This window comes from Coloeus monedula (assembly GCF_965178545.1).
Source record: "Coloeus monedula genome assembly, chromosome: Z".
NCBI lineage: Eukaryota > Metazoa > Chordata > Aves > Passeriformes > Corvidae > Coloeus > Coloeus monedula.
The window spans coordinates 39,176,068-39,192,102 of NC_138822.1; the positions used below are offsets into that span (position 1 = coordinate 39,176,068).

The 16,035-nt window shown below is 43.4% G+C and overlaps 1 protein-coding gene across 4 annotated transcripts in view; it reads right to left on the bottom strand.

The window, feature by feature from the left end:
* Positions 1-16,035, bottom strand: part of PSIP1 (PC4 and SRSF1 interacting protein 1) — a 38,347-nt gene that overhangs the window by 17,636 nt on the left and 4,676 nt on the right. For all 4 annotated transcript variants that reach the window (XM_082301367.1, XM_082301364.1, XM_082301365.1 and 1 more), the window contains exons 4-7: positions 14,723-14,861; positions 4,420-4,536; positions 1,089-1,196; positions 740-802 (exon numbers count right to left, since the gene is read on the bottom strand). In XM_082301367.1, coding sequence (XP_082157493.1) covers positions 740-802; positions 1,089-1,196; positions 4,420-4,536; positions 14,723-14,861 — 427 coding nt within the window. The remainder of the gene's footprint in view (positions 1-739; positions 803-1,088; positions 1,197-4,419; positions 4,537-14,722; positions 14,862-16,035) is intronic.

Below are 16,035 nucleotides of genomic sequence, written 5' to 3' on the forward strand. Positions count from 1 at the left end.
TTAGTAACAGATTATACTTAAGTATTACTCATTTCTCCAATCCCAACGGGAGAAAACAGACAAGAACTTAGTGTCCTGGACAAAGGATAACTAGACTACAGGTACAGCAAGCTACTCTTCTGTGACAAACATACTAAGGTCACAGATACTTCATACTCACCCCCCCATCCCTGCTGTCAGCTGTAACTTCAGAAGCTAAATGTTTTCAAACACAAAATTAAAATCTGCCCCACTTAACTGTAGTTTTCATTTGGGTCAGTGCCCTGATGTGGCTTGCTGTGTGACCACAAGAATTTAAGGCTAGTGTATGCTGAGCAAGCAGCTGGAACTGCCTCTGTCAATGTAACTCTACATTCTCCCAGGTTGTAGAGACCACAAAATCACAAATTTGTGAAAAAGGGAGAATTTCAGGTGTTAGTTCAGTGTGATGAAGATGTTAAAAGAAAGATTTCAGAGCTTCAAAGCAGGCTATTTTATTAGCAGTTTATCAACAGTTATCATCTTATTTTTTCTTTTTTTGTAATGAGTTGTTTGGGAAAGATAGGGACTCCATATTCCACATTAAGTTTAAAAAGAATTTCATTCCTGCAAATCTTTCAGGCACTTGAAAAAGGGGAGAAGGGTGTCAAACACTTCAATTTATGCACAATCTGTCCAATCTGTCATTAAAGGAAATAACATCCAGTATTATCACATCCAAAAAATTCCACTAAGGTGAAGTAATTAAACATACTGTTACCTTTCTTTTTCTTCCTCTTCTAGCAACTTTAGGAATAGAAGCATCGTTTGTTTTTACCACATCCTGTGAAGATTAAAAATGATCTTAAGAGTCTTAATAAAACAAAGATATATTTAATTTATTCTATGGGGTTTTTTAGGACAAATCAGATTAAAAATTTCCTCTCTGATGAAAACTTCAATTTCTGGGAACTTCAGTGAGTGAACACACAAAGTGTTACATAATTAAACAGCTCCTGAAACTGTCAAAGTAGTAATAACTGTACTGTCCTAATACTCAGTAATAGATTTACACCAATAAACGTAAAATTAAGATGTTCTCTGTTACACAGAAAAAAGCTCTCACATACTTCTTTACTGGTTTTGTCAGAAGGCAGATCATCTTCCTTTGAAGTATCCATCTCCTTTTCTTCTGTTTCAGCTTCTGTAGTTAAGTTACTATCCCCTTTAGGAGATAACTGCAAAGCAAGTCAACACAGGATAAAAAAATGCATTAGAAAGTATTTTATAGTGAAAAGAGAACATGCTAATTACCATCAGGCTGCTCTTCACTTTAATTAGTTTAAATGTGTAGGTACACTCATTTCTCCGGTACACGTTAAAAGCCTAATCGTACTGGACTACTTCCTCCTGCAGCATCTCTCTTATGAGGAAGGGCCAAGGAAGCTGGGCTCGTTCAGCCTCATGAAGAGACAACTGAGAGGGGACCTCATCAATATGTAGAAGTGTCTGGAGAGAGGGTGCCAAGAATATGGAGCCAGGCTCTGCTCAGGGGTGCCAGTCCATAGCACAAAAGGCAACAGGCACAAACTGACACACAGGGAAGCTCCACCTGAACATGAGGAAGAACTTCTTTACTGTGCAGTGACCGAGCACTGGAACAGGTTGCCCAGAGAGGCAGTAGAGTCTCCCTCCCTGGAGATATTCAAGAGCTGTCTGGACACAAAATCCTGTGCTGTGTGCTCTGGGATGACTGAACAGAAAGTTGAGCTAGATGACCCACTGTGGTCCTTCCAGCCTGACCCATTCTGTGATTCTGCATGAGAAGAGTGGGAGGGAAGGGAAGCACTCGGCTTGCTTTTCTTTCCAGCCAGCTTTCTGCAGTTTTTTGCCTCAGCTCTTTTTCCTTTGGAAAGTTGAACTTTTGTTTTCCTGGGACTTCATTTTTTTTTCTTGTTCTCTCTGCTGGACGGTTTCAACATCAGGATACATTGGGAGGATTTTCCACTGAGGCCTTGGCCCTGGAGGGGGGCCCACCACGCCGACCCAGCTCCAAAGAGGGAGAGAGAGAGAGATCTGTGGAAGGACTCTGAAATTTTCCCAGGTTTCTCTCAGCATAGTGAGGGGTTTTATTATTTAGCATTATTATCCTTTTCCTGTGTGTTTGTTAAATAAATAGTTTTTATCTCTTTCACTTTCCTTTGAGGAAAATTTCTTTTTCCCGAACCTGGTGGGGGAGGAATGGTTATAGCCTGCCTTCTCTCAGAGGATATATTTCTAAATTTGACCAAACCAGCACAAATTTAGTGCCAGTTAAGGATACCTGCCGTGGCTGTGCTTCCTCACAGGTTCTTGTGCACCTGCTCACTGAAAAACCATGGGAAACTGACAGGTCCTTGGTGTAGGGTAAAAACTACTTGGCCAAAGCTAAAACATCAGTGTGTTATCAACATTATTCTCATACCAAACCCAAAACACAGCACTGCACCAGCTACTAAGAAGAAAACCAACCCTATCCTAGCAAAAACCAGGACATATAGTAAACAAACCACAAGTTAAGTTGTTCTACCATTTGTGAGATTGTAATTCATGTACTTTTCCCTGTTTTGTTGGGGTTTTTTAAACCTTTAAAATACTAGTTTTGGTTTTGCCAACGCAGTTAAAACTAACCCCAGATAAGGAACAGGTGCTATGTATTTGACACATTTGCAAATTCTTCAGTTACAATTGTGAAACAATACTGAAGAACAACTTGCAACACTTGCAGAGAAACTACATTAAATCTTGGCAAATCATCAAAATGGAAACAGAGGTTAAGAATAAAGGCAAGTCTATTCAAAAGAGTCTGACATTTAATTTAAGGGCACTGCCCATCCTGTTGAGTAGTAATTTCCAGAAATTAGTGACGACAATGAGATATCATAAATGTATCAATCCCACCTGCATGACAATTTTTGTCGTTTTAGAATTCTATTCTTAAAACCACTGAGAAGAGTTGACAATATACAGTATCTCTTCCGTGCCATATGAAAAATATCCCCATATTAACATAACATTCAAGAAAAGACAAAAGTTCAAAGCAGCGTACTATTAAATCATTAAATGTACAGTAAGCTATGAAGCTTCACCTCTTACAGTATAAACTATGTACTGCTCCAGCAAATTGAAACAAAGGTGCTTCAGACTGAAATGACTTTTTTTTTAGGATAAATGCAGTGTGTTTAAAGAAAACACAATCTTGTTTTGGAAGGCTTCTAAGGCATTGTCCTGGGTTGCAGTGTATTCTATTACCATCCCCATCAGCCGTTGAAATCAGGTGGGGCAGTGTTTCCTTGCCTCCTCCCCCCAGACTGTCTTGCTGTTAATGGCCCATCATTGTCCTGCCGCATGACTCAGAGATAACTCCCTCTGGACCATCTTCTGTTAATGAGCCTAATCAACACTTGGCCTCATGACTCATTACCCCATTGTGAGATGCTCCACCCAGAGGGAGGAACCAAGCATCCCAGCGTGGATATAAGCTGAGGCTGAACACCAGAGAGGGGACCTTTCCACTGGATTTCCAGAGGACAGGAGCTACACAGTCACCACTGGACCTTCTGAGGAGGAGCAGACCCTTCTTTTTTCTACAGGATTGCCACTTCGGGAGGACTGCAGCCACCATTCTACCAGACCACCACCACCACCCTGACTAACAGGGTGCCAGGTTGTATCCTAACTCTGTCAGTTTAACCCAGTGTTATCTGCTTTTATTGTTTTTTTGTTTTTCTTTCCCCCTCCTTTTATTTCCCTATTAAATTGTTATTCTGACTTGGTGTCTCCCACTAGTTTGTTTTCAAACTAGTACAGGCATGTACACATTTACAAAGCAAAGAAGCTAAACTCTGTCTGTTAAATCTATTGCATACTGATTTCTGGCTCAAGAGTTGAATTGATACAGCTATTAAATTCTCTATATCCTAAGTTGTTCATTAAGGATATGATCTAATTCAAGCCAATTCTTATAAATCTGTTCTGACACACACACTCAAGTACCCTTTCACCCATGACAGACCCTAATGCTCTGTTCCGCTTTTCAATATGAATGGTCATAATTGAAAATTACAGTCATACCTGTCTATCATATGAAAAAGTCTTCAAAAACAGAAAGGGGTAAGTTTAACTAATTCTTGGTGATCATTTCCAACTTCTCCTGCCTAGGAAGTACTGTATGAATTTAGTTTAAGTGTATTATGATACAGAAATGCAGGCTGGTAAAGAAATTAATTTTCAAAAAACATATAGAGCACCATATAAGGAAAACAGAAGGACAGAAGTATTACTGTAAGTATATCTGAAAGGAAGCAAGCACAGGCAGTTACAACAGTAAACCACTGTTAAAGTATTTAAGTAAAGACTTGGCAATATAGTTTTGACTTGAAAATGTTTCTGGCAGAACAAAGCAGAAATTCAATCACTTACTTTTGGGACAGAATACTTTTTTCTTTTGGCTCCTGCTTTTTCTTCACTCCCCTCAGCAGGCTCCTGACTGCTTTCTTCAACAGTCTCATTGATAGGAGTGTTAACGGCTGGATGGGGCTTCAATTAAAAAAAACATCAAAAATGAGATCTAAATCCCCTCCTCACCTGAGGTGTAATCTCCCACATACATTACTGAAGAAAGCATCATGTCAAGGAATTCCTTATTAGAAGGACTAGAATATTAAATACATCTTATTTCATTTTATTTCATTACTTTCCAGTTTTCAATTTAACTTGCAATTTCTGTATTATTAAACTTTAAAACTCTAGTGCTGTAACAACTAACTTCTGCATTATCAATACTGCAATATAAGTCTTTTCTTTTGAATAATATATCTTAACATATCTGAAAGATAAGAAAAAAAACCTGTTTTGGTCAAATATAACTTCTGATGCTACTATAAAGAAGTGTATTTTAAAATACACTATCAATCCTAAGTGATTCAACTACTTGTTCCTGCAAATGTAAGCAGAAAAAGGATTACAGTAAGGTAATTAGTGAACTAGAAGTTAAAAACATAGAGATAAAGCCTAAATTACTCTTTTTGCTTCCATTACATTGTGTATGGCTTTCTCCCTCTTATATACTAGCTCCTGCAAATAAAGCTGGCAGAACTCCCCTGACACTTTTCCCCCACTGGGGAAGTGGGTTTGGGTTTCAGCCCAACCTACAAGCTCCTTTCTGCCCTTCCAACTCCCTTACTAGCAGTTACAAGCAACATCTGTGAAGTATAAATACTGCTCTCAGAACATTACAGTTTTGGCAATATAACAGAAAATCTGGCTCTCAGAAGGCCTTACTAAGATAAAAAATGCAGTGGAGAACTGCTAGCAAACAACCCATTTTGGCACTGCTTGGGTCCACTGGAGGCAACAGTGGCATTTACAAAGCAAAAGAAGATTGCAGCTTCTTGAGCCTAAACTGCAGACAGTGCAAACTGAGACACCCAGGTGCCAGAACTCTCCGCAACTGAACACGTGGTGCTACATAGGGCCATGGCCATCCACGGCAGCAGCACCACCAGGAACTGGGGTATATCCCAGGAATGTCGTGAACCTTGATGCACATGCCATTCTCATGGCTCCCACACTACAGTGAAACTGCTGAGTCAGTGCCACAAAATGCCACTCAGCCAAGATAGAAATGAGAGGGCAGCAAGTTCCAGCAGAGCTCTACCCACCAACAGAGGAGAGAAGTATCTTCACAGGATGCTGCAGATACTTGGTGGTGACTACCTTTCTCATTTTTTGTAATTCTCCACTTTTCCCTACTTTTCTATTTTCTTCCTCACTCTCTTCTTTGACAGTGAATAAAAGTGAATTACTATTTTGATCACCAACATTTGACCTTGTCTCTTAATCTTGGTCCTGGTGTATTCGAGTCTCCCCACCTCCATGACAGGCTCAGGGCACACTCCCAGACTGGGACATATGGCCAGTAAAAGGACAAAAAAAGAGGAAAAAAAATTGCAAGCGAATGCCTCTATACAAAGAGCTGACAAGTCTGCCCCTTTAATATCATCAAGGAATATCTTAAGATGCATTCACCACCAAGACCGCAGCCAAAGAAATGTGTCCATTCACCTATGAACTGAATAGTGCAATGCATTAGCAGGCCGTAATACATTATTCTACTTTAAAACATTATTGGGAAAATGGCATATTTACTCATCAGTTACGTTACCTTTCCTCTCAAGTTTCCATAAGCAACTACTTGCCTTCACTTTCAAGATCCCTCACTGCCTACACTCATCCCTCTGCTCATGGGCAGGTGCCAGTGACATGGGTGGAACCAAGTCCACCACTGCCCTGAGCACACTGCCCATTTGGTCCTGGGGAGGTGATTGGCAAGGGCTGAACAGGCCCTCAACATCCCACCTCACCTGGGAATAGATGGTGCCTTCACCCAAATAGCAATGGGAGAAGGGGGAGAGAGGACGGAGAGATGGGGGTCATGCACAGAACAAGATGCCTGCAGAGGGCACAAGATGTTCTGAGGCAAAAGAGGTGCCAGAGTCAAGGACAGACTAAAAGAGGAGACACACAAGCCATTGCCCAAGCCAAGCTCCAGCCTAGAGGAGCTGCCTCATATTGAGGAGTACATTTAGTGAAGGTAACTGGTATCATTGCAGATTGAGCTGTGAGCGGCAGAAGCCAGAGGCAAGAGATCTTGAACTTTGCATAAAAAGGGAATGGTGGCCAGCCAGGTGAGTGGACACTCAAGAGACAGCTGGGACCAAGTACTCAATTGGAAGACCCAACAGTTTCCAACCTTGGACTGCGAGGATATAAATGTCCAGGGCTTCCTTTGTCCAGGCTCCCTCCCAGGAAGCACTCAAGCTCTTATTCTGTGGTAGCATCATGATTAAATTATTTTATGGATCCAGCTATCTGAGACAGCTAACAGAAAGTCAGGGTCAAGCCAGTAAGGAAACCTTGTTTGACTGTGCGAGTGTGCTGTGTGCAGAGAGTCAGCAGTACACCCAACAGGATCACTGGAGCTGTCCGCTGCAAAGGGCCTCGAACCCAGCTCAGGTGGTGGCAACTGTGACTGTCACAGTGTTTCCTGGATGGTCAGACATGGAAGTTCCCTTAACACCAAGCACTGGCAGAGGGCAGACAGAAGGTACACGCCAGGGTTGGGCTGCAGGCCATGGAGGAGCCCACACCAGCAGCTGCTGCGTAAGAAACAAGGAACAGCAAAAACAAAGTAACTACTTCACACCCGACTTTCTCCTATACCACCACTGTCTTACCCAGGGGACACACTGTAATGTGCAGAGAGGACACTGGGGACTAACAAAGCAAGAGCAGAGGTCGCTAAAGGGAAGCACGTTTCTCCAACTCTTTTATTTTTGTCTTTGTTTCTTGTTACCAGAACTAGCCACAAAAAGCATATGGCAACTGACTAAACTGCACCAAATTCCCTGATGTGAATGTTTTGCTGCCTATACTATATCCCTTTTAGGCAAAGATGCTGGAGCCTCAGAAGCTGATTTCAAGCACTCTGCTACCCTTAAAACAAATACCAGCTTCCCCATAAACTCCCCAGCAACCCCAGCTTCAGCTAAGATAGATGTAAGTCTCTTGTTCATAGCTGGTACAGTGCTGCATTTTGTATTTAGTATGAGAATCAAATTCAAAACTCACAGATTTTTTAGTTGTTGCTAAAGAATGTTTACTCTAAACCAAGGGAAACACTACTTAGTAAAAACTAAAACAGTGTTATCAAAAGGATTCTCATATGAAATACAAAACACAGCACTGCACCAGCTAAGAAAACTAACTCTATCCCAAGGGAAACCAGGACATTATACACTTAAACATCCACTCCTTCCCTGACTAAAATATCCAGAAATCCTACCCCTCAAAAAAACCCTTAGCTGTTAAATGACAGTCACAGAGACTCACCAAGTAGATAAGCATCTTTCCCTTATTAGTAGGGGCTGAAAGTATATGCACGTGTTTCCCCAGCTTTGAGGAGAGGGTAATATTGCAACATCCTTGTGAACAGGAAAGCTGCAACAGCCAAACATCATGGGAACTAACAAGAACATGAAATAAGATGCCTTTGAAGTCTCAGCACTGGGAATTGTATGCTGTTGAGTGAAGTACTGAAAAGAGAAGGCTCATTTCAACACACAAGCCAAAGCAACTGAAAACAAACCAAAAACCAACTATCATACTACAATTTTTTTCTTCTTGGAAAAGCAGAAGGTTGCTCCATCTCATCTAAAATCTTTGGCATAACAGTGACATCATACTTTAAGAACTAAACTCAAAAGGAAGTGCTTTGAAAAAAAAACGCCATGAAAGATGCATGATTGAATGACCTGACATTTTCAGAGATGCCTCAAAGAAACAATCTAAGTACATCCTTACTGGAAACTTTTTTTCAGATTAAGTAACACTTACTGTGTCCTATTTTATTTTACAAGATGTCCCATCTAGAAAGCCTTTTGCAGATGTACTCCAATAGCACCAACAAGGACTACCCACAAGTAAGAACAAAAGCTGACTAAAGGGCTTGACTTGCTCCAAGTAAAACTTGTTTTTAGTAACACCTAGCACAAGGTGGAAGGAGAAGACTACCAAAAGGAAAGCCTTCTAAAGTTAAAGGGCAAATTCAGAAGAAAATTTGCATAATCTACTGCATTACTGCATTCTTTCTGTAATTCAAACTGATCCAATCTTCCTGCTCAAGCAGGGAAACACACAGCTGGCTGACCAGGACCATGTCCAGAAGACTTCTAGGTATCTTCAAGAATGAAGACTCCATAGCCTCACAGAGCAACATGTAGCAGTACTCGGTGATCCTCATAGGAGAAAGAAAGAATCTTCCTTATATTCAGAGAAAACGGCCTATGTTTCAGTTTATGCTCCTTGCCGCTGGTCCTGTCACCAGAAGCCCCTAGAAAGGGTCTGACCCAGGCTCTTTGCACCCTTGCTTCACGTATTTGTATAAATTGCAGAGATTCCACATAAGTTCACCAGGGCTGAGCAGTCCCAGCTCTCTAAGCCTCTCCTCACAGCATAAATGCTCCAGTCCCTCATGTTCATGGCCCTTCATAGTCTCTCTTTCCAGTATGTTCATGTTCCTCCATTTGTACTGAGTAGCCCAGAACTGGATGGAGGACTCCAGTTAAAACATTCCTACTAAGAAAAGTTTCTTCTTCAAGTAATTTTAAGGTTCACTTAGAGGAACACTTTTAAAATGTGACCGGTGGAAAAAAAAAAGCTTTTTCTTTCCTTTCAGTAAAAAAATAGGGAAAAAACTGTGAAGAACAACCCAATGGCTCTAGACAGAACCTGACCAACAAAGACAGTGTGAAAAGCGATGCTGCTGCTGAAGAACCTGAATGGAAATCAAAAGGTGAAAGAACTATACTGCAGAAAAGCTGTTACACTAAGAAAACAGTCTGCACCTATCTCTTGGCAACGTGTTTTGTGTCTTCTTCCAATTAGAGATGTATCTAGGAATGTCTGATGCTACTGGAAGCACTGCTTAAATGAAGTGACAGATTTCTGCAGTGAAACAAAATATTAGACAAACTTTTTACTGTTGATTATTTATACGCAAATTTCAACCTAGTTAGAATGACTGGTAACACACAAGTTACAGTTCACAATTACCTCAGCCACCCACAGAACACCTCTTTTCAATTGTCAGGATAAGGACAGTGAAAAGGTGTATCAATTTGTATCATACATTAGCAGAAAGAATCTGTTTCTTATTACTACAGTCCTTCGCACTGTGATATGAGGATTAGCATCTCTCCATATCCCAAAGAAGAAAGTGTACACCTGGAATACTTCCATGCTCTCCTTCAAACTAGAAACACAGTAGCTTGGGGTATCTTAGGAAGCAGGAATTCATTGGTGCTAAAATGGCAACCTGGCATGTTGTGTAAGAGCAACAAATAAAAAGAGAAAACAGCAATTCCTTTTTTTATTATTGTAGCATTGCCTAGAAGACCCAATGTAACCAAAGTCAGTATACATTCAGTGTACATAACAAAACTAAAAGTTACAGAATGTTCAGAGCAAGCAAAGACAAAATGAGTAAGAGAATTTGTCTTCATATTAAATTTGGGTCCTTTTATGGATTGCATAGTTCTGGTTTAAGCTTGGAAGTCTTACAAAAAGGACAAGAAGCAAGGAACTACTGATAGACAAAAATTGAATCATGTCACGTGACAGGGGCTAAAAGGCAAACAGTGCATTGCTTCCAACTGCTAGAATGAAAATACTGTGTGTTGGCCGGTGAACATACATCACAAGGGACAGAGAGTTTCAGTAAGACAAGTCCCAAGTAACACAAGAACCACTTCTTGTTAGGGTGACCAAAAAGGCTTCTCCCAGGATGCATTGCTCTGTTCTGTTAATCTATCCCAGTTTGGATTCCCCGGTTGGCTGTCAGCCTCTACCCCCTCCTCACTCCCCCTGAGCTTCCCCACTGGACCTCGTTCCCTAGTCCCGCCTTTGCCCCAGCCCCCAGATAAAACTGTGAGTTCTGGGCTCATGTTTGTATTTGCCTCTGTAACCTTTGACAGTGTAGCAGCAATGAATGCTCCTGGCGGAACGGACCCAAATGCCCTTCTGGACTCTTTGCTACCGACTGTAGCACTGAACCCACCCGTGCATCTGTGGGGGCATGTGGAACCCCATGGAGCTGGGCAGGGACCCCACAGCGCCTCAACTGAATGGCCTCAGACCATCCCCAACAGTGTCTCCATTAGTTCCTAGATTTAAGTCTCATTTGAGCAACCACAGCCCCAAAGAAACCTCTGAGTTCTATCAGGGGCTCAGCAGCAGAGACCGACAACCTTCTGGGGAAAGAGAAGACTGGTCTAAAGTCGGTGGACTAATCTTGAGACTTTTATTTGACCCTCTAAGGTAATATGAGTCGCTTTTGTATCCTTTTTTGTTAATTGCTTTTTATCTCGAGGGCTGGGAAGAGAGGGAGATGGGGCAGAATTCTCTCATCTCCTGAGAGGAGTTTTCTCCCAGTTCTAAGAGTCCTTGTTCGGGAAAATTATCGTTATACCAGGGAAGGTTTAAAACATTTTGTGCAGTGGTTATTTATGCAGTGGTTAGTTGAGCATTTAAAACACTTTGTGTGATGGTTGTTTATGTCGGGAGAAGGTTATTTGCTTTACAAGCTAGCAAAAGCTGTTGATAGTCTTGTGAAACGGTTGAGAAATGCTAACTGCACTTTAAAAAACCCTTTACCGCTTCCCTCTCCCTGCATCCCTGATCCCTCTGCCCTGCTTCAAGAGAAACTGGGAGGTGGATTCTGCCAGAGTGCACAGGTTTGCTATCATCTGCCGGCCTCCTCATGATTTCTTTTGATCCCTGCCCAGCGTAGTGATGGCCAGGCTACTCCACGTTCCTTCCCAGACCTCTTCCCTGTACCCACTTCCCCGGTTTCCTCTACTTCAAATTTGCTCCAAGATCGCAGTGGCAGCAGAATCGATCCCGCAATCCCAGCTGCTACCTTTATTTTTAGTTCTCCCGCCTCCACTCCCCTCAAACAAAATGGCGGACGCCACGTGGAAGCCCCAGCGGTAGTGGTGGGCTTTTCACCCGCACGTGGTCCCCCTCCCCCACCTGCTCCCGCTTATGTTACCGCGTGTGGTCCCTCTTCTATCCCTGGCCCCTCCCACACGTCGATAACGTGTTGCGTCGGGCCCTTCTCCCTCCACCGAGAATCCGCTCCCAGCTGCAGATCTTGCATCTCTCTCCTGTGTCCCTGTCCCCTCCATCAGTGGCCCTACTCGTGAGAACCAACCCACCTCTCGTTCCTTTGAGACCAAGACCGAGAGTGGGGGTGGTAGCAGCTGGGGAGACTCCAGGACGCCTGGGGACAGCAGCACCTCTGCATGCGCTGCCCTGCCTTCCTTCCCTCTGCTGCACAGCCATAGTGAGTTTGCAGGTGTGCGTGCTAGAGAGCAAGGTGCTGCAAAACCTGCTGCAAAAACGCAGTGCCCATACCTGCTTCGTGAGGGGAGGTTGTGAAGTGTTCGCACCTGCCTGCTCCAAGACCTGTGCCGGACCAGCTGCTCCCACCAGGCTCAGCCTGCCCCTAAGTGTCAGCTCTGTGCCCCAGCCAAGCTGGCTTCGGGCCCCAGTAGAAGCCGTGAGCAAAGCAGCAAAGACTCCCCTGCAAAGCCCGTAGGACTGCACCGGCACCCTGACCCCACAGGTTCCTACCACAGCTTGAAAACCCACGAGACAAAGCCGTGGAGCGGCACCAGCACCGAGCCCAAGAACAGCTGCTAGAGCTGCTGTCCGAGAGCGCCCTACAGCTAAAGTCCAGCAGCAGCTACAGCCCCAGGCTGGACTTTCCTCAGCAACCACACGGAAGCTTCAAGAAAAGCCCTGGCAAAGCGACTTTTCTCCCCCGTCGCTGCTGCCGCCAAGCCCGCCGGCAACCCCCTGCCAGCTCACGCCTGGCTGCCTCTCCCCGCCGAAGCAGGGGCACGCTCAAGCCAGCCACACTGCCTGTGCTGCTGCTTGCCATGGCCCACCCTGGTGCTGCCCACGTGGTGCAGGGGTTGAACGGGGGGGGTCATTCTTGTTCTCGGCCAGGTAGACCTGGCCTCCCCTGCTGTGGCAGCGAGCTGGAGCCACTTCCTGAAGGGATACTTTGTCCTGGCACACCCCTGCCAGCTCCACTGCTGCTATGCGAATGCCGTGATGCTACCTAGTCGCAGCTACTGCCGCTTGGCTCCCCCAGCTGCAAGAACTCTGCCCACGTGGTGTCTTTCACATCGGCCCCAGCCCTGGCCACAGCCCACACTCCTGTGCTGCAAGAGAAGCAGAAAGAGGGGGCGGTAGCAGGTGCCAGGCTGTAGGACTCAGACTATTCCCAGAGAGCTGCAAAAACATCGTAAGGGAAGCAGTCAACCTGACCAGCTTGCACGTGCAGCTAGAGCAAGCAGAAAAGCAGCCAAAGAAACAGAACAGTGAATTCTCAGATTCTGATGCTGAGTGTGAAGATCAGATTCTGATGCTGAGTGTGAAGATCAAAAGACTGCGGTGAAGAAGCCAAAGGTCACAGGTGATACCTGGAAACTGCCAGAGGAAAACAAGCCCTGCACCAGCCCAGCGAACACCTTTGCTGTAGACACAACACCAACCAAGATGAACAGGGTACAGTCAAAAGAGCAGACAACCACTGCTTGGAAACGGAGACGATGCAAAACAGCACTGATGTCCACCAGAGACAGACTCACCGTCCTGTAACCAGAACTGCAAACAAGACTTCGAATAGATAAGTCAAGACACCCTTGGTGTCTCCCCAGATCTTACCTCTTCTGTTGCTTTCCCAACAGTTAATTTTCCCTACCACCACCCTCTGCTTTGCCTTTCCCACAACCACACTCCGCAATACTCCTATTGACATGTTTTCTGTTAACTTGCACTCCTCTCTTTATTTACTACTTGTTATTCATCCCCTAACCACATGTTCCCATACCTTTGTTTAGTTATACTATTCCCTTTTCCCCAAAGTAAAAGAGGGGGGAAGGGAAAGAACCCCCCATTTGAAATGGCAAAATTTTAACTTTGTTTGAAACCCCAACAGAAGCAACTGCCAGAGCCTGTGCCCACATTCACCACCAGGATGCCCAGCACCCAACACCTATCACCCTGCCATCCTCTGGATGTTCCTGGTACCACCAGCAGTGAATGCCTGAACTGTGCCACAGCCCAAAGAGAACTGTGTTGCTTCAACCTCACCTTCGCCTGTGAGAGCATCCATAGAGAAAAATCCTCTAAAAGATTTGAGGACTTGTTGGTACATTAGGCTGTGGGTGCTTCTCATCATTTTGTTGTCTTCTGTATATTTGGTTCTTTGGGACACTGGGTGTTGGGATCCTTGGGGGAGGCCTTTTGTTTAACACAGAAAGGAGGAATTGTGGTGGCCGGTGAACATTCATCACAAGGGACAGAGAGTTTCAGTAAGACAAGTCCCAAGTAACACAAGAACCACTTCTTGTTAGGGTGACCAAAAAGGCTTCTCCCAGGATGCATTGCTCTGTTCTGTTAATCTATCCCAGTTTGGATTCCCCGGTTGGCTGTCAGCCTCTACCCCCTCCTCACTCCCCCTGAGCTTCCCCATTGGTCCCCGTTCCCTAGTCCCGCCTTTGCCCCAGCCCCCAGATAAAACTGTGAGTTCTGGACTCATGTTTGTATTTGCCTCTGTAACCTTCAATAGTGTAGCAGCAATGAATGCTCCTGGCGGAACGGACCCAAATGCCCTTCTCGACTCTTTGCTACCGACTGTAGCACTGAACCCACTCGTGCATCTGTGGGGGTACACGGGACCCCACTGAGTGGGCAGGGACAGTATTAATACTGCACACTAAGAAAGCATGTACTGAAATCTTACAAGGATACTTGTGGACATAGGTATTTGGTTTCAGAATACAGAGGGTAGAGTGACTGAGACCCCAAAAACCCACCACTTTTCAAGCACAGTCACAAAGTTAAGTATTTCAGGAATATATATAGTCATAAGTATGTACGTATCTCCAGTTAAACAACCTCCATCTCTTTTTATGCTACTGATACTAGACACAAATAATAAACAGTATTTTAAATTTTTAGAATATATGAAATTTTGTCTAAGCTGCAGTTAAACAGGAGCAGTAAGTCATTCCTCTGTGTCAGGAAAACATTTGTTGCCTTTCCCCTCCTCCCCCCAAAGCAACAAAGATTTGTAGTCTGCATAGCTTACCTGCTGATGAGAGAATTTCACTTTGGGATTATTGTCAATTTCCCACAACCCTTCATTAAAACCCTTTCTTTTATTTGGTTTGCCATATTTATCTTTATTTTCTGAGTAAGGGAATATGTCCTTTGGTCCCAAAAATGCCCTTAAGGAAAGAAAGAACAAAATTCGGATTTTAATTGGTTAGTATTTTCAAAGAAGTAAGCACCATGTGTTACTAAAGGTTAAATTCATTACTACTCTTCTGCTAGTCCTTAGTTTTTTAAGCTTTGGCCTGCAACACCCCAAGGTTTCCATTACTACCATCACACAGAGACTTCCCTCCTTCCCAAAGCATTCCGTATCTGGGCAAGAAACGCTCACTGCTGCATCTTAAAGAGTGCAGCTAACAAGTCAACCAGCTACTGTGAACTGCATCAACTAAAAACAAAGCTTACAATCAAACAGAAAGAGCAGTTGTTTCCTTACAAAAGAACATCATGCTTAAATGTTAAGAATAAAGCTGTCTTTAATATTTTTATTGTGTTGGATGTGAAAAAACACCACCTGAATACACTAACTGCCCCCATCTTTTCAAGAATGCTACCTAAAGATGTAATTAATTCAGCATTCAGTAGTTTTTCAGGGTCTGACAACAGGACCTCACAACTTGATTTATGAAATTTAAACAATAAAGATTTTCTTATTTTAAGCTTCTCCCCCAGTCATTTTCTTGATGAAGTAAACATGATAATTGTTTTATTTTTAAGATACTTTTGGAACAGTCTTGATGCTGCTTGTATATCTTTTCCAGACAAACAAAAACCACTCCTATCCCTACTGCAACCTGTCAAACTAAAGCTTTTACCTACTAGCTTTTCTCATATGAAAAAGTCACAGTATTAACTATTAGCATCTCCAAGTTAAGACTTGGGAAAACGAGATACCATGTTACTGAGAACCAATATTATGGTTTACGCTGAAGAACATCAAAGACTATTTCATTTCTGCTCTACCTTCATGGCCTTTCACAGTTAGGATTTCACTGTACCAATGTATATGCTGCTAACAGAGAAAGACCACACTTCAGTTGTACAGTCTCAGTTTCAATCCATGCCTTGACATGACTGTGTTATTACAAATATATTACATCCAACTATTTGAAAAGTTGCAGATACTTGCTTTCTAAAGTACCACTCATGGTAAAGTTAAACAGATACTTCTAAGCTCCACACCACCATTTCCTTCATTATCCTTAAAAAAAAGCAGCTACTTCAGACTTACACTCTACTAAAAGGAGGGGGAAGAAAACCCACAGCATCTCATAGAAAGCTTAAGCA